The sequence below is a fragment of the Acyrthosiphon pisum genome, chromosome A1 (assembly GCF_005508785.2).
Source record: "Acyrthosiphon pisum isolate AL4f chromosome A1, pea_aphid_22Mar2018_4r6ur, whole genome shotgun sequence".
Lineage (NCBI taxonomy): Eukaryota > Metazoa > Arthropoda > Insecta > Hemiptera > Aphididae > Acyrthosiphon > Acyrthosiphon pisum.
In genome coordinates this window covers 54,579,412-54,605,314 of record NC_042494.1, presented here as the reverse complement: position 1 = coordinate 54,605,314, position 25,903 = coordinate 54,579,412, and the positions used below count along the sequence as shown (strand labels likewise).

The 25,903-nt window shown below is 26.0% G+C and overlaps 3 protein-coding genes across 3 annotated transcripts in view; all 3 read right to left on the bottom strand.

The window, feature by feature from the left end:
- Positions 1-110: 110 nt before the first annotated feature.
- Positions 111-8,876, bottom strand: LOC107883086 (gastric triacylglycerol lipase-like). Its single transcript, XM_016802511.2, has 8 exons — positions 8,554-8,876; positions 8,032-8,221; positions 5,490-5,619; positions 3,517-3,760; positions 2,982-3,131; positions 1,777-1,858; positions 1,459-1,601; positions 111-789 (listed from the first exon to the last, which is right to left on the bottom strand). The coding sequence occupies exons 1-8, from the start codon at positions 8,638-8,640 to the stop codon at positions 646-648; spliced, it is 1,170 nt and encodes a 389-aa protein (XP_016658000.1). The 5' UTR covers positions 8,641-8,876; the 3' UTR covers positions 111-645.
- A 3,429-nt stretch (positions 8,877-12,305) lies between these two features.
- Positions 12,306-18,703, bottom strand: LOC103308688 (lipase 3-like). The gene is made up of 8 exons (XM_016802519.2): positions 18,445-18,703; positions 17,996-18,185; positions 15,529-15,658; positions 13,618-13,867; positions 13,300-13,446; positions 13,072-13,156; positions 12,807-12,949; positions 12,306-12,541 (listed from the first exon to the last, which is right to left on the bottom strand). Exons 1-8 carry the CDS (start codon positions 18,517-18,519, stop codon positions 12,395-12,397), a joined length of 1,167 nt encoding a protein of 388 aa, XP_016658008.1. The 5' UTR covers positions 18,520-18,703; the 3' UTR covers positions 12,306-12,394.
- A 3,343-nt stretch (positions 18,704-22,046) lies between these two features.
- Positions 22,047-25,903, bottom strand: part of LOC100575042 (gastric triacylglycerol lipase-like) — an 11,114-nt gene continuing 7,257 nt past the window's right edge. The window contains exons 8-13 of the mRNA XM_016802286.2: positions 25,851-25,903; positions 24,724-24,967; positions 24,207-24,356; positions 23,818-23,899; positions 23,034-23,176; positions 22,047-22,288 (exon numbers count right to left, since the gene is read on the bottom strand). Of these exons, the coding sequence (XP_016657775.1) occupies positions 22,142-22,288; positions 23,034-23,176; positions 23,818-23,899; positions 24,207-24,356; positions 24,724-24,967; positions 25,851-25,903 (819 nt within the window). The 3' untranslated portion in view covers positions 22,047-22,141. The remainder of the gene's footprint in view (positions 22,289-23,033; positions 23,177-23,817; positions 23,900-24,206; positions 24,357-24,723; positions 24,968-25,850) is intronic.

Below are 25,903 nucleotides of genomic sequence, written 5' to 3'. Positions count from 1 at the left end.
ACTCAAAATTGCTTTGCATGGGGTTAAATTATTCAATAATATTATATTATAATAATAATATAGTCCTATATAGGAACACTATAAAATATTATGCGTACTATATAACTTTCAAATTCAATGGTTTTTTGTGTTTAAATGACAAATTCCTAGGAATGAGCCATCTGTGGGTCCTAAAATGTAACAAAGAGTTGCTACCAATGATAAAACATACCTAATAGCAGTTTAAATAAATGACAATATACCCAAAAAAATCACAATCATGTCTTAAGGTTAAGAAAGCGTATTTTCACCTAGTTAAATTGCTAACACAATTTATTATTAATTTAACTTACAATACATTTAGGTAGGTACGTAGGTACCTAAATAATTTTTTAGTTTAGAAAAATCTCAAAAATCGTCTATTAAAACTTAAAATAGTATATATGAACAGATTTTTATGTAGCTAATTAGATTTATTTATTATTAGCTATAAAATTATATTCTATGCTAATATGCTATTATAGTCATATTATTTTTATATTAAATGTTTTGTTTAAATCGATTGAACCATAGGTGTAGATTATAGTTGTACATTAATTGTATGCATGATGTCAACATCTGACAAGCGATTTTCATTGAGTACCTATAAAACATTATTAAAATTTACTATTTATTATCCAATAAATGTTTAACTATTAAAATGTTAATAGGTCTCAAATATGGACTAGTAGCAAAACCCATGTGACTGAATTTCTTCACCATAGTGACGTTTTTTACGTTAGGCAATCTCTGTATTAACCATTTTATATCCTGAAATCATTTTAAAAATATATATATACATCGAATAGATAAGTATGATGTAAGTAGATAATTATATTTTTAATAGTATTTACATTTTCAAAATTATATTTGTCTGGTGACTGGTAGGTATTATATATGGTATTTATGATGTTACATAATATATAAAAATATCACATCCTACCTATAGATAGGTATTGTAAATATTGTTTTTGTTATTTCTATTAAAATACCTAAGGCGTATATAAAACAAGCTCATAAATATATATCATACTTTATGCAAAGTGTGGGGGTCAGTGGATTTTTCAATAAAGTACTATTCAAATTTAAAAGTTATTACCTAGTTTATTAGGCACTTGTTTAAATTATAAAAGTTCAAAGTTTTTCGGTACCTAGGTAAATGATTCTAGTAGTCCGATACTCCGATATATAAACTCTTATCATTATTATGTAGGTATAGGGGACGAGAGATTGGTACATCCGTATTCTAGCACTGCCCTTATATAGTAAGTGTTAATAATGGTACTTAATTATCCACGATATTTTTTTGTCATAACTGCTATCAATTTTAGTAATATATGAAGAATCCTTGATACCAGTTAACAATAATACTGTGTAGCTAGGTATAGTAGGTAGATACCGTTTAAAAATTAATTAAGTACATCTCAAGTTCCTTCTTACCTTTGGTGGAGCTATAACGTCGTATTTTGAATGATAAATATACGTAGCAGCTGTTATTTGAGATAAATCATAACTTGGTGGAGTAATGGATTGGTAATGTTTGATATTACCTATTTTTCCATAATCATATTTTCGGAAATAATCTGAAAAAAATTGTTCAAAAAATAAATACTTATGACATTACTGTCTGCGATGATTATTACGATTTATATTCGTATAGTTAATTGCATATTTGCATAGGTCGTATTAAATATTTTTTAGGTCAAGTAAATTAATATATATTTTTTTTTAAGTTAATAAGAAAGTTATGTAACTTACCAGCTAGTATAAGTTGGTAATAATGTGTCATTACTTTAACGGACGTTGGCTGAGGATATGTTTTCAGGATATCAATGGTTGACTAAAATATAAAATCGTCCGCAATTAAAGCTATATAAAATAATTCATTGGCTCTCAGGTTTATGAAATATTAAATTACATTAATATGATTGTATGAACACCAAAGGCGCACAGAATGTTTTACCTATGTCCTATAAAATATATAGATATCTACGAGTCTACGACTAAGGTAAAGTACCTAAAATTGTATATTCCATGATGCTTATTAATTATATAGAATGTGTGATTGAAATTTGAATTAACTATTAAGAAATTCAGTAATTGTGCAAGAAACGTTTTTTTTTTTTTTTTTTTTTATTGGTCTTCGACTACTAGGTCATTAGCATATCACTATAAACACAAACATAAACATAGATTATTTATATTTATAATGAGGAACAGAGCAAAGAAAGAAAGAAAAAAAACAGTACAAGAGAAGCAGTTAGAATTAATTAGTTTGTTATTTTATACATTGAAAAGGTTGGCTACAGTAGCTTGAGTAACTTGGTTGTTTTGAAGAATTCAATGGTGTTGATTTCATTGTCCGAGAAACGTTTTTATAACGTTCTCTGCGCATCTAAATACAAAATATACTAATGTCTTTCTAGCATCCGGTTACATAAATAGGTAGTACCTACTCGGCACGTGTCATCAAAGATTAAACTAAGAATCTATAGTATCATATAATTTATATAGTAATATAATTGAGAAGAATGTTATTATTATATACTGTCAATAAGGTAGGCACTAATTTAATTGACCAACATAAGTTAAGTGGTTTTTTTTATGTGGAAGTGAAGTGGTGTGGATAAGAATTTTAAAATAAATAATATAATTTTGTCATTGGTGTTTACGAGATACAATATTATTATCACCAGTAACTTTTGATGGTTCCTGTTTATAAATTAAAACTTTATACATTGATGAAGCAACCTGTCTAATTGTATGAAATTAAAACATACTATATAGATTTTCAATAGATATGATATTATAATGATGTAAAGTTATAAATGAAGTGCAATTAATTAAAGTTGTACCTAATACATTTTGTGAAGATTTAAATTGGTCTACAAAAATAAAAATGTATTATTTTTGACAAGTAAATTTAAAATTACTATACAATAATCAAATAATGTGTTACGTACGTAATCTATCGACAAATAATTTCCTTGTAATATATCCATTGCAAAAATACAAATTAATTTCATGTATTTTTTATTTTTACATTGATTTCCAAACCATTGATTGTCTGGATGTTTCATCTTAGGTATATATTCTCTTCCTTTCAAAGTTCTCTTAAAAATATCAAAATATGTATTTAATATAATGAATAATTTAAATGCACTATATTTTAAATAGTTATTATTAAGTTAATAAATAGTACCTATAGAGGAGCTGGATGAGCCAATATAATGGTTATGTATATAATATTATAATATGTATATAAGTAAATAATATATATATTATATATATGCATTTTACATTAGTTTTGTAGAATGTGTCATCACCTTTAATAGCAATGACAAATATTCACATTTTACTTTAACCATAGGAACAATCAAATTATAGGTATATTAATTTAAAAAATAAATAAATATTATTTGACCTTGAAAACCTTAAATATATAATAGAAGTTACCTATGTATATAAATTCATATTATTAATGATTTAGGTTCTTACGTGGAATAAAAATGGGAATATCTTTAAAATGATTAGTCTTCGGTCATAGTACTTCATTCTGGCCGTTGGCACTATCAACACTAATTTATCAATTTTTTTGTTGTATTCTGGTCTTTCAGCTAATGCGATCAGGCATATGGTAGCTCCGAAAGAATAACCACCCATGTGTAGTGTAGAATATCCAGTTTTGTTTAAGATAAAATCGATGGCAGCTGTCGTATCATATATTCCCAATTCGTCAAAGCTTGAATATTTTCAATCATAAATTTTAATTTAATCATTATTTTATGCGTAATCAAGTTATAACAATATTGCGGGTAAATTTCAATTGTAATATTTGTAATTACGTACGGCCGTTTAATGTAGGTATATAGGAACACATGCCCAATAGTACAATTTAATAAACTGTAATGAAAGCTAACAGGATAGATCATCGAATGATACTTAAGAATAGTTTGTTTTATGACAAATGAAATCATATATAATTATACCTACCCAGGGTTGGGCAGTATCTTAGATACAATTGTATCTTGTATCTTGATACAATTATATGAAGTATCGAGTATCTTGTATCGCGATACATTTTTAGACCATGTATCGAGTATTTCACAAAATAATTTTGTCAAAAAATACTCGATACTTTATTGCGATACTTTGAGAAATTAATTTTATGGGATTACTTTTACTCACCCACCTAACAACCGCGACTGTTTGATTATGTTTTAGTATAATCCTATAATATGCGTAAAATAATATGCGCGCTGAATTAAATTTTATAAATCCATAATTTAATTATTGCAGTACAACTTATACGGAATTATTTTTCAACCTATTAGCCATATTAAGTTATATCTGTGTACTGTGACGCACCACACATACACGTTGAATGGGACTTTACGTCTTTACTGTACGTCCGTATACCTATATTAGATTATCTCGTATCTAGTATATCGATACTGCTTTTTTAGTATCTTTCCCTTGGAAATTATTTTTCACTACCGATAAATCATAAAATATAGTTATATATGTGATATATATTTATCGTTGTTTCTTAATTAATAAAAAATTGATGACGTTATGTACAATGTACTATTTAAATTAAATCCAGACTGACTTATACTATTATTTATTATATATTAGAATTTAGGACATTATGTTATTACTACAATTATTTTTATTATGTACCTATTTATATAATTTTTAATGTAGAATTATTATTGATATAATTTGTATTATTTAATTGTTCTGTAATTGTATTGTGGTTATTATTGCATTGTTGACGACAGCGAGATAAATTAATGCAGGCGCGGTTCTAGGACTACATTTTCGTATGGGCAAAAGTAGATTTATAATTAGGTTTTAACTGTGAATAACATTCCTCATTTCTTCCCCGTTCCCCAATAAGGGGCACCAGAAATTTTGGTATGGGCAGCTGCCCACCCTGCCCATACGCTAGAACCGCCACTGAATTAATGTCGTAATTGATTTGTTTTATTATTACTGAATAAGTGTCAATTGTTATTATTTTACTTGCCATATTTAAAGAAGTGGTCATCCCCATAATAATAAACATATTTTAAAAAAAAAACCAGTGACTTATTTTAATAAAATGTATCGAGTATTTAGTATCGAGTATCTAGTATTGCGATACTCCAAAGCCAAGTATCGAGTATCGAGTATCGAGATACTCTAAAGCCAAGTATCTAGTATCTCGTATCGTGATACTCCAAAGCAAAGTATCTCGAATCTAGTATCTCGATACTGCTTTTTGAGTATCTTGCCCAACCCTGTACCTACCTATGTCAATAGTTAATATCATTAATGAATACATAAAGTGCCTATACTTTTTTTTTCTATGACTTATTGTTAGCATGGTTATAAATTATGCACCTAAAAAATCAGTTGGGCATATTTTGAGGTTAATTTTGTGTATAAACATAAAAATAGAAATCTACGACTTGCAAGCTTCTTACCTGAAATCCCATGAAATATTTCTCAATGGAGTAACTACGTTAGTTTTCGGATTTTTTAAGTATTTAGATATCCCTGCTAAACGAAAATTGAGCAGCCAAACGTCGAAACCAGCATCGGATAATATGAAACCTATGTTCGAAAAAATATTATAGTTGCAGTCAATATGTAATTAATAAAATTAACTGTAGGTACACAAGGATATGTATATTATATTGATACATTTACTACCTATTCTCCTGTGCTGACCTAAGAGGTAAGATATAAACAATATAATAACGCAAACTATTTAAATAATTATGGATTGAAGAACATTTCCTTATATTTTATAGGATAACCATATAATTAAAGGATGCCATTCTGTCATTTTATTATATTGATTGTTGTACATATTACCACATTTACTTATTGTGTTTTGTTAATATAGATTGTAAATTTTCTAAAATAAAAAAAAAACAACCATATAATATCTTCAATAAGTGCACCTTTATATTGGTGCATTATTGGATTTTTTGTTTTGTTTATAAAGCTTAATCGTAATTTTCTTAATAAAATGCGTTAAAAAAATATCATAATTCCTTGACTGCCTAATCGTTCAGTATAACATAATTGATAAATTATTAAGAAAAACAAATTCTAGTTAAGTATTATGTTTTAGCTGATTTTCTGTTGGTTATATTATTTTATTTATATAGTATATAGGTACACCAATGTTTCCAACCTGTGGATCGTAAAATATTTTTGGTAATAATAAGAAAAATATCTTAATTATAAAAACAAAAAATATATAATAATTATTTTAGCCTTAAATTAATTGAAAATTCTTATGTTATGTTTTAACTTTTATTTGATACCTCTACAGATCTATTTCTATTAATAATCTAAATATTTAAGAATCTAACTTGATTTTGGAGACGAAGGAAACCGGTTTGTTTGTTGATTTATTATTGTTATTGTTATTATTATTATTATTATTAATTATTTATTTATTTGTTTACACTTCCATATTTCCATTTCAAATATATATTAATTATTATTCATTGAACAAATAATTTATTGTTACATATTTTTCTACCTTATCTCTATTCTATAATAAAAAGAATACAATTTACCACTCCAGTGGTTGAATTCAAAATGTAATATATATCATTTTCAGAAATTAGCAATAACAATAACTACAATATGTAATTATATTATATTATTTGTATAGTCAAAAAATAGTCTTATGTTTTTAAATTAAATTATAAAAAAATAATTTCTTCCGGAGGAAGGTCGGGCAGCTAGTTTGAAATATAATTTTTAGTGTAGGTTGGACATATGTATATGTAAATATAACCTTTATAATTGTATTTATAGGAACGTTCGTATTAGCTTTTGTATTATTGTATTACGGTTATGGGGAATTTGTTGTTTTATTAAATATTGGTAAATGCGCTAATGACTGTCTAGTGTCTAATGAAGATGGTATCGTTGTGTTAAGGTGCTTATACATAGGTATTGTGTCGATAATCCATACAATTGAAACTACATTTAAGAGTACAAACTAAATTAATTTTATTTTTATATTATATACATTTGTATTTTATTCAATTTTGAAGTTATTCATAAATATTTTAATTTAAAAATAATATATATATTATATAATATTTAACAGATTTAAGTATTTATTATTCAGTATTGCATTATATTAAAATGATAAAATTCCTCAAAAATCATTATTAATGTTACTATATTATAGCATACTTGATTTTTTTTTAGGGGGGAGGGGTACCCAAAAAAAGAATAAATTTGTGGATCACCTTATTCATAACAAAAAGGTTGGCAAATACTGCTATAGGTACATAGTGTTATTGATTAGTAAGAAAAAAGTATTTTTATAATTTTCTGCAAAGTCTCCAAAGTAAAAATGTCAAAATTTCTGGTTTTGGAATTGACTGATTAGGTTGGACATTGCGTTTCAATATTAACTTTCAACACTTAGTTCTTGACACGCTTGACGTATTTTTGAGCAATAACCAATTTTGGATAACTACCTAAGTAAATTATTATATATAAACCACTAATATTATATATATATATAATAATATAATTTCAGTAAATCAATTGCATTTTACATAGGTATATCGTGTTTATTATACCAAATAATATAATACATAATAATAAAATGGAAAATATTAAATAAGACAAAATTTCGATGCGACGACACTGAAGAAAAAATAAGTGACGTTTGGGAAAGGAAAAAATCTTCATAAATGTTTGATTTATTTGTGTAATTGAATGCTGAAATTGTTTTAATTTTAAAGCAACTGTAAGTAAGTACCTATACTATTAGTAGCCATTCTAGGCCTCGTATAAAAATGTTACATACATTTGCACTATTAATAAAGACAATGAGCTCGAAATTCAAATGCCAACGATAATCCTATATATTCCTATTCAATATGTCTGTTTTGAATAAGACGTGTCCATATACAACTCATAATGTACAATATACTTATGCATTATATAATAATTATTTTAAGATTTAATAACACATTTACTTACTAAGCGATTTATTAGATAGCGTATAAAACATTGAAGTCCCGTACAATCCATGTAAGAGAATAATAGGTTTACCGATCGTCTTATTCCCATTTTTACTATACGGTATTCGTTCCAAACCTACCATGTAATGGTCTTTCGTTTCAACTGCATACGTTTCTACCGGATATCCATTACCAATAATTTGATCGGCCTTTAAAGAACAGTTTTAAAATATTTACGTATCCAAATAAAATGTAAAATTATAAGAATTAATGTTAAATGTGTAAATCAATTTTAAAAGCGTATTGACATATTTCTCTGATCAAATTTTAAATTAGGTTGCAAAGAATTAAATTAATATATACAATATACCTATACTTAGTTATAATAAGTATATTGTGGTAAACATGAAGTACATAATTATACTAATTATTACTAAGTAGGTATACAATTAGGTCAATAACATATAGTAGTCACTAAAAAAATTGATTTTTCATTTTAAATTTATAATGTTAGAGATTGTTTAGTATAAAAAATACTTACAGTTGAGAAAGTAAAAACTAAATGTAGCTGTGAGTATATTACAAATACAGTACAAGCTAATACATAAGGTATTTTATGTATACACATCGTATATCTAATAAATACAAATATAAATCTAGAAGTATGGAGTCTATCATTTGTTGTAGAATTAGTTTTAATATATATATATTTTTGATTATAAGTTAAACTTACAATTATTGTATACAACAAATTAAAGATATTATTCACGAGAGATTGACTAACACTAAGCTATTGTAAAAATAATATAAAGTTGTATACTATTGTGGACATTATGCAATAAAATTCATTTTCTGATGTTATTAAAATACGAAGCAGTAAAATAAATAACAGTATGTAGTAACGATTTCCAAGCCATTTGTCAACAAATTTTAATTGTATACGCTGTCATCTCAATAACTCAAGGTAATAGATTCTTAATTTAACGATTGTTAAAATATAAGATGAAATTTTTAATAAACAAAAACTGTTGAGATGAATAAACCATTTAATTGCTGATGAGTTAAATTATGAAAACACATATTGTTTCATTTGTTGATTCAATTAGAAAATTATTAATTAAAGTTAATATTATATGGAGATATTGGTTCATAATGAAGGTAAATTTTCGATGCAAGGGGAATATATATCGCAGATTATTATAAGTCACTGTCAAGTTGCCAAACATATTATTTAGTTTACTTTTCAAAAGTTACGATCAAATGATTTATTTTGGTTGCTAATTTATTATACTTATTCTTGTATAAAGTTCTAGATACAAATATTAAGCTTAAATAAGTTTTTATATAATTAAAAATAATTAGAAAATATGGCTGTCTTTAGATATTAGACATAATATACGCCAACAGTAATTATTATGATACAAAGAGTTATGTAAGCCAATAAAGGGAATAAGGACAAGCGTAAAAATAAGTAATAGTGCCCAACACAAAGTCACGATGTTTATTTAGCATTTTTTTCGTTATCATAATTCATAATATATGTATCTAACAGTATACATAAGTTTTAAGTATTTAAAAATAAAAATCACGGGAGATTTTAAGTCCAAATTTTTACAACATTGCATATTTACTCGATTTCTCATGTAGTGTTTTTCTTATTTTGTTGTTATTCAAAAACGAATAACTGTAGATACTTTAAAATATTTATTGGGTGAAAAAGCGTGAAAATTTAATACAAGGGCCCTGATATACTGCTACTATAGCAGTTGAAAAATATTAAAAATATATATGCATCATTTTTTTTTTTAAGCATTTAAAGTTCGAATTTCGAATTTCGATAAAATGTATCAAATTTAAAATTTAAAAAGGTGGATGGCAAGGGGTTGTCTCTCTGCTGTACAGTAGGTTACAAGTGGGTCATTGTAATGTATGGTATTACATTTGAATTCAATGATATGATAACGAAAAACGATTCTGAGCGAAGATGGTCAGTCAGCCTATGATATTTTATATTATATTTATATTGTTATATATTACTTATTATTATTGCGGTAGTCGGTAAGCTAAACTAATATTATAAAGTTACAAAAAAAATAAAGGTTTTTGATAAATGTACTTAATGTAGATAAACTTATGAGGAATCTCGAATTTTCAAATCTTAGATTTAAAAATAACATTTTCTATGCATTTCTTACTCAGAATAATTGACAGATTTCGTGATTATTACGTATTTTGTCAAAATTTGAATTTTAAATGCTTATAAAAAAAAATCGTAACCATGTATTTTTAATATTTTTCAACTGTCATTGGAACAATATTTTCAAGCTTATTGACCCAATGAATACAAATTAATTGACATTTATAAAACAAAATGGAACTGAAAATGTTCGTATCTACTACGGTTATTTGTTTTTGAGTTACACCAAAAACCAAAATTTATTTTGCGTAAAAATCCCTATTTTTTTTTAATTTTTGTTTTTTTTTCCCTTGTGCTTTTGAAAACTTTAGTTTATAGATTTGATATATTGAGAATTTTAAATTTTAACCTCCCGAATGCACCAATACTAGATTCACTTTTCCATCGAACAAGATACCGTTGAAGAAAATCGAAGCAGTGTTACTGCCCCAAACGGTGAAAACAGACACAAAAATTAAAAAAAAAACACATCATCATTGTAAAATATATACATTCATCGCTCCGCTCAGAATCTAAAACATTTGCTATTTTGCAAGTGGGCAAAAAAGTTGGCAATGACTGATTTTGACATATGAGAGTCAAATGTAAGGCAATTAGGTCATTGCGGTAAGCTTCCTATTTTCGTAATACAAAGGTCTTGTTTGAACTTAACATTATTATTAGGTGTAGGTCAATAGTATCGTTTTCATGAAATAATCGCAACAATAGTTCATAAAACTAAGTATTAAAAGTCAAACCTCCACAATACAAATGTAACTAATATTTTACAAAAATGTACAGTATACACTCTACTATAGTAGGTACCAGCTATAACCTAATACACAATATATTAAAATTACAGTTTTTAAATTTTTTCTGAAAGTGTAGAAAATTCAAACATGATATATCGATGAACACGATAAGTATAATAATATATTATTATTCACAAAATCATAAAATATCACTAATATTTTATGATCTTTGACAAGCAAAACCAATCCATTTGATGGATCGTCTTATATTATAATATATTATATTTATATAGGTTGGTATGTGGTACCTAATACTCCTATATGTATACTTCAATAATGAAAAAATATAAAATGTAAAGTTTCCGACATTATAAGGCAAGATAAAATAACAGCGGACTATTAAAAATATTATAATTGGCGCAAATAACAGGGGTGATAAGGGTGCTAGTACCCTGCGTTTTAATACTTTCACCCCGAATCTCATGATTATCTTAAATAATAATTAAAAATCTTGGACACGTACCACTATCATAAGTCAAGATAGACTTTCAGAGTTATCAATTATCCACATAGAAATTAGAAAGAGATATAGGTAGGTAGTCTTAGTAGAACTTCCAATTAACAAAATGTTATGCTTAACTAAATATTTTTGAGAAGCAAACCAAATTAGAACCAAATGTATTTAATTTAATTTTACGGAATTCTGTATAGCAGTGTATACATAATAAGAATTTTTTTTTGTTACCCATGAGACCTTGAGACTTCGTAATATGGAAGTTTCACTATACATATTATATTACTTAAAAAAATATATTGCATAAATTATTTAATTGCGGCTGTAAATTTAATGCATTGAAAAATCATTTAAAATCTCAAAAAATTCACTTTAAAATGCACTTTACACAAAAAGTGAAATAATACTCTTATTATTAAACAATATTTACTATTTAAGTAAGACTCGTAAAAGTAAGTAAAATATTATTTAAAAAAATGTATATCATTTTCACACAAATACATATACGTTTTTTTACCACAGTAAATATAATACATTTTATAGTAATTAAATTGATATTTGATTATAATTCACAATGTTTCAATTACGATGTAATATAAAATTATTACGATGAAATTTCATCTGAATTATCACACCAATAAAATAATTTTCAACATTAGTATGTTTATTAGATTGTTTATTAATATTTTAATGATTTATCTGTACAATTACAATAATAACAAATTTATTAAAATCTAGCAAAACTAATACATTTATTATAGGTATCATTTTGATATTTTGTTACAATGCATTAATATTTTACTGCTTACCATTATAATATTTAATAATTACATTCATATTACTATTAACTATTTCTTATACAAATAAAGTTGAATACATCTTCACACAAGGATTAAGTTTTTCATTGAATTTAATATATTTTCCTTTTTAAAATATTATGTTATGATGATAATTGTTTCACTATGTATGGACCAATAACTAAATGTGAGTTTTTGTCCATCACAAAAGACTGATGACTGAATGGTATTTTGTCGATATAAAGTGTGCTCTTAATATTTGGTAAATTGTTCAGTAACCATTTAATGTCCTGAAATAAAATAAACAAACATAGTATTATGCAATACAATATTATAAGTTATAACACGAAACCAGGTGTTCTAACTTTATCCATAGGTAGTATAAAACTCATTGCGTAGCGGTCATAATATTTTTAATTTTTATATTATTGTGGCATTAAGTATTTTTTGTATTCAATAATATAACTATTAATATACTTTAATATTTGAATTTAATTAGATTTAATTTAATAAAAGACATTCACTCAAAATGATTGATGAAAATATGTACAGTACCTGAGGAGGGACAAGGTTGTCCCGTTTCGAGTACATGATGATAGCCGGAGCTGTAATTTTTCTTATGTCATACTCTGGAACTTGTTTGGAATGGTAATGTGCCATATTTCCAATTGGTCCATAATCATAATTAGTAAATCGACCTATGGAAATAATAATAAAATATATTGTTGGTATTAACTTAATGTAAATTATAATATTTTATGCGTTACAAAATATGAACATATTATATGTAAACAAATTAGTTTATTTGGTCACTATTTACCTGATAATAATAATTGAAAATAGTGTTTAACCGTTTTCACTGATGTCGGCTGCGGATAAGTTGTAAATACATCTATGACGGGTTCCTAAACACAGACAAACATTTATTTTAGGTTGGTTATATTTTATTACTGGAATAAAAAGGAACATTTTGTTTGAAATATTGAAATTAGTAAAACTGTGTAGGTACCTACCTACCTATAGGTACATTTTCTCAGATAATACGTACTTTATGAAGGGGATGATACATTCCCTGTATAATGTTCATCGATTGAACGCAAATGAATCCAAACATTTTAAGTCTACATAATTGACCAACTGCAATATTATCTGGATCACTGTTAAGTGATATGTAACGAAAATTGAAATCCGTTTTCTAAAAAATAACAATATTATAATAGTACAAGGTATACAATGTATATTTATGTTTAACTACTATTTGCTCTAGTCCAAAAATATTCAAACTATGCGTCGCGGCTCTAAAGGGCATCGCGAATACTTTTCAGAAAACTATTTAGATAAATTGATTTTTTTATGAAATAATTACTATGAATCTTCGAAGACCTGCTCTAATAAAGTAGTACGGTAAACCCTGGTATCCAGATCCCATTCTACTAGCTGGCGCCATCAGGACTAAATTTCTGACTTTCTTATTGTACTCTGGTCTTTCAGCTAGTGTAATTAGAGGTATAGTTCCTCCGAGAGAAACACCCCCGACGTCAACTTTAGAATACCCAGTCACAGATATTACAAGATCAATGGCGGCTGGTAGATCGTAAATAGCTAATTCATGAAAGCTGAAACCAATAATACAATTAATACAAAATGTCTTATAAATCAGTGGCCACTATTATCTATTATACTGGCATTGATACTATGGAATTTAAGAGGCTTAACATTTTCAATCAGAACAAAACTCATTATCACGATTATTATATATAGGGTGGTTCACCAAGCATGCTCACCCCCTTTTTTCTTCAATAATGCAGTTATTTAAAATTTTTGAAATTTTTAAATATACTTGAATACCATATTTTCTTAAATGGATTTTTTATACTGCTTAAGGAATCTCCTGTGGACATACAAATTCTGTTTTTCAAATGAGGATCTCCTTTTAAACTGTAAATTATTTGGTGGATCATTTTTCTAAAAAAATTAACGTATCAGAATCAAAATCCGTATGATTAGTTTATTAGTTATTAAACTTTGTGTTCCAAGGATAAAAGATCCATGTTAATTAGTTTAGAAGATATGAGGGCTATCGTAATTTGAAAATTGTTGTCAACATACATCTATCAACATTAATAATTCGTAAAAATGGCTCAAGTATAATAAATACTATAGTTTCAATATTACAATTTTATTTTCAATGTCTAATATTAAGCTCTAAAACTTGTGATATTTTACTTTTTTAATTTGAATTATTGAGTTAAGTAATTAAAATATCGAAATTTGACTTTTTTACAGGCATAGATTCACTATTGATAATAGGTGTATTTACTCTCAAACCGCTCAGTAAACGATATTATTAAAAATACAAAAATAAATGTTCATAGAATTTTTCAGTAATATTCATACCCCTTAAAGGAAAAATGGGGGTGAGCACTGAGCACCATGCTTGATGAATCATCCTGTATATGCAAAAATACATAAATAATATATTAATATATCCGTATAGGTATGTATTAGTGTTATAGTTGGAGAGCACAGAAATTTACAATTTTTGGAAATCCAGTAATAATTAATTTTGACCTGTACGAATATAAGACATACGTTGGACTTTTATTTTAATTATTGACTACTTATTCTTTACTAAGATTTACTAATTCTTTATAGTAAATATATAATAGTTTAGGGTTTTAAATATAAATATTAGTATAAATTAATTACAAAGTTATGTTGTTGAATCATCGTACATACAAATTGTCCTAGTTGAATTCCTTATTGAATTATAAAATAAAAAAGAGCATAGTAGATTTTATTTACAAAATTGACAAAAAATGAATACATTTTTTTAAAATTTTTGTAATAGTATATATTATATGGGTAATAATACTATCAATTAATTTTTATGTAAATGTATATTTTAAATAATTAATGAGTTACAAACTCATAAATAAATGAAATATTAATACTGTTAACTTATTTTGTATCTTCAACCATTGGTTTATTTTATAACCAACGACTCAATTAATAAATAATACATTTTTAGATTTACAGTATCATTGAAACAAAAACAATCTAATAATCAAAAATGATGAAACTAAATTTTAGGATATGGTAAATAGTTCAGCCTATTAGCTTAAGTGTTGAATACATATTTTATAATGGTTTGAACATGTAAATTACAAATAAAACAAATTACATTTTAATTGTGTCAAACAACATTTCCATAATATGCGATGCATTTCAATCATAATATAAAGTAGGTACACAATATATAATACTTTGCTCTCACCTGTAATCCCAATTTAAACTACTTAATTTAGGAATTATCCCTGTCCTCGGATCCTTAATTTTTTTGGACATACCCGTAACTCGGTAATTGAAAAGCCAAACGTCGAATCCTGCATCTGATAGCAGGTAACCTAAACGATTAATATTATTCATATAGGTATACAGAAATTAAAATTTGATGGTGAAATAGTTTTGAACCTTTGAAACTAAATAATGTTTTACTCTTTAATGATTTAATTGTTATGTTTGTATACAACGCCAATGAATAATAAAATATGTACGATTAATGTTTCACTGCGAAAAGAAAATATTTAAACTAAAGTATTTAATAAATATAATATCTTATCTTCAAATGGTATCATTTATAAGTTTATTTTATTTTTTTGTAATAATTATAGGTAGGTAGATAATATAAATTATGGAAAAATCTAGTAAGGTGGGCAATCATAGCGAGCGGAGGGGCGAAGCCCCCTAGTAAATTATAAACAAGAATATTTTCTAGGAATTTCGTTGAAATTATAATTATTAAGTAATCGAATAAAACGTTAGTTGTACTTATTAAATTGTTTGTTATGAACACTATTACACTAATATACGATTGTGACCTTAAATCATATAATAAGGGTTAAGACTATCATAAAAGGTTATACGAACTATAGAACCTATTCTATAATGGTTTTATGATTTAGTTGATTTGGATTTTGATAGAAAGCATATAGAAAATACGTTAGAAATGCAATACAAATTAAAAATGAACACATACTAGATTTAAATAATAGAAATCCAAAATACGTATTTCATTATAAAATTTAGTATTTTATTTAACACGTTTTATATTTTTAAATGTTTAAAAGATAGTTTTAAAACAAGTTAGGAAAGCTTACTCCGAGAGCGTGCTGAATTCCCAGTTCTAATGAATTTTAATATTCCAACGCAATAAACTACAACTCCATACACAATTTCATAACCTATTTTTGTACTAGCGTTTTAACATAGGTTAGTTTGAAACTATATTAAATTCTCATATTTTGAAATTTTTTATACTGGCTAGTATGGATTTACGTCGAATAGAACCGTTAATAAACTATTTATTTGTTCAACTGTAATATTAAAATATTTATATTAATAAAACTCTAATTAATAGTGTATCTATTAATAGTTTTTGTTTTAAATTATGAATTCTAACATTAAAATGAAAAAATGAATAATAACAATCGTAACTACGTATACTGATACCTAACTAACAGACGGGCACAACAGGTAGATGTTCTAAACTTATTTTTAGAGAATTAACAACCGGATAAATCATAGAAATTTTTATGTAAACTTTATAGTCCCTACTCCTTTGAGTAGGTCAATGTAAATGGTAATGGATGTGTTAAATTTTAATTCAATTATAAATAATTGCATACGAAATACGATTCTGAGCGCAGGCAGCACTGTCAGCTGTCAGCATATAATTCCAAGAATAGGTATTTAAAATTTAAATACTTTACTATGCATTTATACTGCTGTTAGTGATTTAATTTTCCATTATTATTGATAAAGTAGGTTGAACTATTTTTTACAGAAATAAATCACATATTGTATTGTAAAATATTATATTATACCTATGATATATTAATAGCTGTTATTCAATTATAAGCAAATAGGTAATTAGTAGTGAATATTTATTCACTATTAAGCTATTTAGCTCAAAAGAAATTTTAATGTCTTGTGACTATTCAGTACCTTATGAATAATATTATTTGAATTACATCAAAATAACTAAAATTTTTATTCTCTATTTAAATATCCAATTTTGTAAAAACTTGAACTTGTAATGTGTACAGAAAAAACTGATTGTTTTTTTTTAAAATTAAGTTAGGAGTAAGTTATTGGAGACCTTGCATTTTGAAAAGTTTTTATTCATCAATAAATTATCATACATAAACAAAATAAATTTCCAATTTCTATAAATACTTCAAAGGAGCCAAAATATTTTTTTAAATGATATTTCTAGAAATTGCTTTTATATATATATATATTATGCAAATTCATGTCTTTAGAAATATTCATTTTTTAATTAAAAAAAAAAATATAGGTGTTCGATTATAAAATGGTTATATCAAAATAGGTTTGCGTAAAATATCCTAATTCTCTAATTCTTTCAGATTATTTCGAAAAATACTAGGAACACATTCAATATTTTTGACTCCGTAAGTACAATCTAAATCCAATTTTCTATCAGAAAGTACTCTCAAACTTTAAGTTTGAAGAATTTTAACTGCTACTAAAGGTGATTTAACTAAAAAAAACACACACACACACATACACACACATACATTGTAAAAACTATTCGTCACACCGTTCAGAATCTAAAATAATGAAAATACATTTTACCATTATGTTATATAAATTAAATTACAACAACGATACCGTACTCCCTAGATAAGAAGACTTTAATAATTAATAAATAGATTACTTACCGAGTGATTTGTTATGTGATACATATACAATTGACGTGGCAAACATACCGGATAACAAGATCACGGGTTTACCGATTGTTTTGTTACCATATTTACTATACGGTATTCGTTCCATACCTAACATAAAATGGTCTTCAGTTTGGTATTCATACATCTTAAGTGGGTATCCACTATCTTTGATTTTTTCCCACTTTGAACATAAAAATAACAATGTTGGTTTAGTTATATTTAATAATTACATACACCATTAAATCATGCCATAGCTGAATATTTTAAAGAATAGGTAACTATTCGGGACTTACGTGTATCTACTCATCACATTTGTGTAGGTAAGTATTTTTAAAAGAAATTATAAATATTCGGCCAAAAAACTACCTAGTTTACTTGTTGGCTATTTTCTATCACTTATTAAGTAGGTATATTACTATCTATAGTGAAAATGTACTTACGGTTTCTTTAGATGACACAAAATATTGTGTACTATATAGAATCGTCACCCAAAAATATATCTTATAAATATCCATATTTGTTTAAAAATGAATTTTCAAATACTTAAAAAATGATAAATACGCAGTAATACAAATTTCAGAACATGTTTTTATTAGTATGTTAAAAGTAGGTAATTATATTCTAATGTGTGATGTGATGTTTAAAGTTTGTATGAAAATATATTAAAATTGAGTATTGAAAGAATAAAATTAATTTGTTACTCTTAAGTATATATTCCAAGTGGGACCCCCAAGGGCATTAGTATGGTATTTAATTACAAATTTATAAGTACCGCGAAGTCATAAAAAACATTAGTTTTTGCTAACGATTTTTTTTTAATATATTAAACTTAGCGAGTAAATTGTATTATAGGTATTATACTACACAAATTGTTAAAAAAAATCAACTTAAAAAACATTTGGTAGTTCTGTAAATGTAATTATAAAGTAATTGTTTAGGTATACTCAGTATACTCAGGTACCTAGGTGAAAAAAATATATTGAACCTTTCAAAACCTTATAAAATTCTATGAAAACCAATTAACTTTTTCATTATATAATTATAATTTGTTAAATTGTTATACTGTTAAATTTGATTTATATCCATGCAAAATGTTAAAGTTATGTTATTTAAATTGGTAAATTGTATTTGATAGTGATATTTATTTAACGATATTAAAATTAAAATCCGGTATAAAATAATTAAAAACAATTGTAATGAATATTACTTACGATCATATGAATACTAATGATGGAACATTTTTATAGAAATACAAATACCATAAGTGAATTATTCATACATTTTAACAAATTTATGGCTGGCCTTTGAACAAAATAATGTTTTATTTTCTCAGAAAATCACAGATTTCTAATGATATGATATGCATTTATTTTGTGTTATTACTTATTATATCAGTTATGATTAAAATAATAAAATGTATTATTAAAATTTAGTTATAAAGTAACTTATTGGTAAAAAATTGTATCTTTGAATGTAATGTATGATAATTCCCGCACAATATCCAAAGTCCAAACAAATATTTTTTTTTGAAATTCTTTAATTTTTTTCTTATTACAATTAATATAGGTAGGTAGATCTCAGTAATATGGGTTGACAGACTGTTTTCGCTCAAAATCGTTTATCGTATCTTTATAATGATTTTATATCATTGAATTCAAATTTAACACGTCATCCATTATAGTGACCCATGTGACACTCAATGTATAGTGGACCGGTACTTGTCCAAAATTTTTTAAATTTAGTTAGCGTTTTATTCATTCAAAGGTAAAAATTATATTATGTAATTTTATGCTAAAGTTATAATTTTTTTCAATTAAATTACTCTCCTTGGTTCTGTTTCCTCAATATATCGTTATACACTTATAACTTATAAGTATGAAGACAATAAAATGCGATACTTAACCATAAGAAAATGTGTTTAAATAATAGATTAATTATTATAGACAAATTAGATGATGTTTTGGCAGGAAATTTAATAAGGTTCCAATATCTAAATTCTACCTATATATGGCTATATCTACATTAGAATCATGGGTCTATTATGTTTCTGGTTAATAATCGTTTTTATTTATTTGTTTAAATTGTAATTTAATTTGGAATTTTAGTTAAAATATCATTATTTAATCTTTACACCGAGTTTTCCAAAATAGGTACTTTGTAATAATACAGAATCAAGCTAAATGTTTTATTTGAGTTTCGGTTAATTTGGATGTTTTGGGAAAAAATTATTCGGGTTATATGGGTTTCAGGGGCTATTTTTTAAGGTTTTAGCGGGTGTTAAGGTTTTGGGTTAATTCTATAGTCGTTTAGCCTCTCGAAATAATAATCCAGTGAAAATTCTAAAATAAATTTAAATGCAATTATGTAAAAATGCCTTTCTGTATGATTTGATTATAATGTTACATAGCTTAAGGGGACTGGAGCGTGATTCATTTTTGGTCGAAAACATAGCTCACGACTTCAATAATTATGCCCAATATAATGTTCCGATATTAATTTTGAAAGTAAATTTGAATTAGTCACTAAATTATCTATGCTTTGACAATTTCATTTTTCTGATTTTTATTTTTTTTTACTTAGAAATTTAGTAACAAAAAGAGTAAAAATAGATCATATTCATAATTCAAATTTAAATACATTGATATAGAATATGAAAAATGTACGACAGTTAAAGCATAGTAAATTTAGAGGAGAATTCAAATCTGATTTCAAAATTAAAATCGGAACATCCTACTGAGCATAGTGATTGAAGTCAGAGGTAGTATTTTTTGAAAAAAAATGTTTGTCATTTTATAAAGCAATATATTATGGTGACATGTGCATGCGCGTAGGTAAAATTACAGACGTACGGGGTGGTCACTATGATGCCCCTATAAAACGTGATCAGTACTACGAATTACGTACACTATGGTTCATTTACTTTCAACACATACACAAGACCCAGATAAACAGAAATATAAAATGCCTAGTTTTTACTCCTTAGAATTGATTACGCTCCAGCCCCCTTAAGGAAAATAAGAGACAATACTAGGGCAATTATCTTTTTTATCTACAACCCACGTTATCATAGTTGATAATTATTTTAAATGACATTTTATATTCCAAATTTCATAAACTTTACCGAGTAGTGGACTACATTGATTCTTCTCTCAACAAAAAAATACTGTTCGAAACTGTTAATTGATAATTGATGAAAAATACCATGTGGCACGAAGGTTGTTCAAATTAAAAAAACATTCCCAACACATTAGTATTGTCTCTTACTAAAATCCTATTTTGAAACTAGAATAAATAAAGTCAATTTCGAATCAACATTCTTCAATACATATGATATACCTATAGGTACTAATAGGCTATACCAGCCGTCACTAAAGGAAGTGATATCACCTAAGGAAGGCACTATATTATCTTTATTATAGACATCGGTAGTACACGGCCATTTTAGCTGCCAGTCTTAAATTAAAAGAGTCAAAGCTAGTAAATTATCCCAAATATATCTTAATACTTTTTCTCGATCATTCGAAACATAGAAAATTAAAATAAACTCATCAATATCAACTCTTGTTACTTTCATTATTTGACCAAAAGACTCCCCAGCTATAAAATACAACCACACAATACTGTCTATGATTTTCTATTCGATAGAAAACTTTCGTAAAGGCCCCATTCTCAAAAACAAACGTAAGCAACTATAACGTTCTTACACATTTTACACGTTTCTTATATAATTTAAATACATCATGTTCCTATAACATAAATCCATTTTTCTACCAATTTGGTCTTATGGTATTGCCAATTGGGGTTACGCCAAACTCTTGAAAATCAGAATAATCTGATTCTTTCAAGCCATATGCCTTCGTATAGTTTCTAAAGCTCCTTGGTTTGTCACCGACAGTTTATTACATGAACATATTTTCAAAACCGAAACCATGCTGGTCGTACAATATACACTCAATTATAATAGTTTAGACATCTGTAAAAACTGTTAGGTATATATTAATAAAATAAAATTCTTCTATTCGGAGAATAATGAAATTAAGAGTCACCATAGGTACATGAGTATTGATACAAAATTCAACAACACATTTATTTATTTTTTAAAATAAGTACATTTAAAATTTTAAAAAATTAATATAATTAATTACTATTTTCCAATAAATGTTTAACAATTAAAAGATTAATAGGTTTAGCATATGGGCTTATAGCGAATCCCATGTGACTGAATTTCTTCACCATTGTGATGTTCTTGATATTGGGTAGTCGGTCCACTAACCATTTTACGTCCTGAAATTGTATACATATTAATAAAAACATTTTTTTAATAATAATATTAATATTTATACAATTTTACATTTTACTCAATAAAGTTTATATAAATAAATTGGATTATTTGCCTCACCAGCATTTTCAACAGTAAGCTTACAGTTTTTATACTTCGGCGATATTTGAATAATGTGATTGTCATGATTTAATATTACATTTTTTAAACATGATTGGACTTTAGCTTAGTAGCCACAGTTAGGTATATAAATGTAAAATTAGTTTTTTTACTAATGGCTAATTATATTGGGTAAGTAAATAGTTCGAGTTATTAGCACTCAATTAAAAAAAAAAAAATAGCGGAATATGTACAAATGTTTTAGTGAGGAAGATATTCACCGCTCCCTAAAATCATGTTAACTTCACGGGTGAGCTAAAACGAAGTGGGCACAATAATGTAAACACGTGAAAGTGTAATTTATTCAAAGGAATCTAGTTTGATAAAAAATATAATATATAATATTATGTCTAGTCAGTGGCGTTCTCAAGAATTTTCAATAGGGTGGTTGGGGTTGTGGATTGTTTCTAGGAACATATATAGGGGGAGGCTATCGGCGCACCTAAAAACAGAAAATGGAGGGAGTCTCCGGGATTGACCATGGTTGCCCACACCCCCTCCATGTGCATGCCCATGTGACAAATGTATATACGTTTTTATCCAGTTATTACAAATTACAATTCAAAATAATTGTTGTTTTAATATTCATACCTTAGGTGGAGCAATAATATCATGTTTTGATTGATACACATATGTCGGCGCTATCACTTTAGATAAATCATAATCAGGTGGAGAAGTGGAGTTATAATGCTTTATATTTCCAATTTTTCCATAATCATACTTTCGGAAATAATCTGTAAAGTTAATGATAATTAAACATGATAGTTATAATTAGTCAAGATATATATCCTATATACACCTAACATCATTAATAAGTACATATCTGTTATTATTCATCATTTATGATTACATATCTTACAAAATATTATTTGTGAATTTGTGGATAAACACTAATCCACAGAACTCATGATATGATGTAGCTACCACAAAATAATAATGAAAGTGAACGGTAGGTACATGGATGATACTTTTATAAGAATTATTTATTTTTTTAATCCCTCATTATTTTTTTTTCAAGAAAAATGAGGAAAATATTTTATAATTGCATTAGTTGTAACGGTAAACTTATTTTTTAGAAAATCTATTTTGGTTATTTCTTGTAACCCAGAAAATAATTATTAGAATTGACATTATTGGTTAAGCAAAATCGTATAGATTTAAATGTTAAATCTTTAAATTAAAATAATTATACCAAAGATTTTGATGTTTTTACAAAGTTTTTTTATTTTTAATTTTACTCAATATTTTTGATGATCAATAATTTAGAAAACTTAATTATAAACGGAAGAGCTTAATAAATATAACCGTAAAATATGTTAGAAAGTAAACCTCTTATTTATATTATTGTATATAACAAATAATTTATTGTGCTTACCCTGAAGTATTAGTTGGTAATAGTGAGTCATAACTTTAACAGATGTTGGCTGAGGATATGTTCTTAGGATTTCAATGGTATCCTAAGAAAAACAAATATTTTTATGATAATTAAGGATAATAATTGAGGTGTGTGACGTGTTTTTATTGAACATATATTGTAATGATTCAACATTTATGCCACGAAATTGTATTCATCCCAAGAAACTAGCATAGAAGATTTTAAGTTGTAATTATTAATTATTATAATTATTACACAGGTAAATATAAATTATTATTATAATAAATTAGAGACAGGTAAATATAATTTATTATTATAATTTGAGTTAAATTATTTAGACGTGTCAACTCCAATTTTTTCATCACAAAAAAAAAAATTGAGTTACGTACGTAACTTATTGGTAGTAGGTTGCCTTGTACTTGAGTCATTACATAGAGACAAAATAATTTCATGTATTTCTTCTCTTTACATTGGCGTCCTAGCCATTGGTCGTCTGGGTGTTTCATCTTAGGTACGTATTCTCTTCCTCTCAAAGTTCTCTTAAAAATAACACAATATGTATTTACTATAATGAATAACTTAATGCACTATATTTTAAATAGTTATCATTAAATTAATAAATAGTATAGAGGAGTTGGATGGGCCAATGTAACGAATATGTACATAATATTTTATATATGTATATGTATATTACATTAATTTTGTAGAATGTATCATCACCTTTAATAGCAATGTCAAATATTGAAATATTCATATTTTACTTTAACAACAGAAACAATCAAAATATAGGTACTAATATTAATTTAAAAAATATATGTATATTCTTTGACTTTGAAAACCTTAAATGTAGGTATAAAATATAGGGTACCTATATAAAATCATATAATTAATGATTTAGGTACTTACATGGAATAAAAATGGGAATATCTTTAAAATAATAAGCCTTCGGTCATAGTATTTCATCCTGGCTGTCGGCACTATCAACATCAATTTGTCAATTTTTTCGTTGTATTCTGGTCTCTCGGCTAATGCAATCAGGCATATGGTAGCTCCGAAAGAATAACCACCCATGTGTATCTTAGAATATCCAGTTTTGTTTATGATAAAATCAATACCAGCTGTGGTATCATATATTCCCAATTCGTCAAAGCTTGAATATTAAATTATTAATTTTGTTTTAATTATTATGTCGAGTATATACTGAGTGTAACAGGAATATCTAATAGATAAAATAACTTTTGTTTTAATCAATATTTTCAAATTGTTTTTTTATATATACATATTTTATAGTCACTTGCACTAGACCTATAATATAAAAAATAATATTTTTAATTTTTAATACTGAAAATAGAAAATTTAAAATTTAATTTAAATTGTTTTAGAAAAATTCAAAATAGTCAATTAGTAAATTTGATAATAAGAACAATGTTGATGGTACATCTAAAACATGTATCAAAGTCAAAGCAGTGTATTTTAAAAAAATTTAAAATATGCATATTTTTTGAGTACCTACCTACTTAAACTAATTTAGAACGTAATAATTTTTTTCAAAATATTATTTTTGGGAATTTCCTGACACGAAAGTATTTCTTAAGTTATTTACTAACCATATAATTTTCACAATTTTTGTCATACGTTTAAGTAACACTATTATATATTTTTTTTTTGTCAGGTCTTTCTGTTACACCTGTATAGTAAATAAATTGCATATTAAATTATTTAATATATTTCTCTTATGTATAAGTACCAAACTGGATTATAAATGAAAAACTCTTTTAATGTGCTTAAAAATGTTGGACATGAATAAACTTGGCGTGACAGATTGCTGCAGCCACTGCGCTATGACAAGCCACAGATTAATGTGTTTTATTGAAACATAATGTGATTATTGATTACTCACAGAGGCTACAGAGCTATCACAAAATAAACAATTATATACTTAATATAGTGTTCTGATTTAGATTTATATCATACTCTGTAGACGCTGTATGAAATGTAAATTATTTCAGAAAGAATAACACAGTTGATCTCACCTGAAATCCCATGATATATTTCTCAATGGAGTTACTAGACCGGTTCTTGGATT

Coding starts and splice junctions, on each gene's coding strand:
- LOC107883086 (XM_016802511.2), bottom strand. CDS start 8,640: ATGTGTATACATAAAATACCTTATGTATTAGCTTGTACTGTATTTGTA. Junction 5,620..8,031: donor GCTATCTAATAAATCGCTTA/GTAAGTAAATGT, acceptor TTTCGAACATAG/GTTTCATATTATCCGATGCT. Junction 1,602..1,776: donor TTACCAACTTATACTAGCTG/GTAAGTTACATA, acceptor AATTTTTTTCAG/ATTATTTCCGAAAATATGAT.
- LOC103308688 (XM_016802519.2), bottom strand. CDS start 18,519: ATGGATATTTATAAGATATATTTTTGGGTGACGATTCTATATAGTACA. Junction 18,186..18,444: donor TTGTGTCATCTAAAGAAACC/GTAAGTACATTT, acceptor TTATGTTCAAAG/TGGGAAAAAATCAAAGATAG. Junction 12,950..13,071: donor TTTTCAATTATTATTATCAG/GTAAATAGTGAC, acceptor TTATTTCCATAG/GTCGATTTACTAATTATGAT.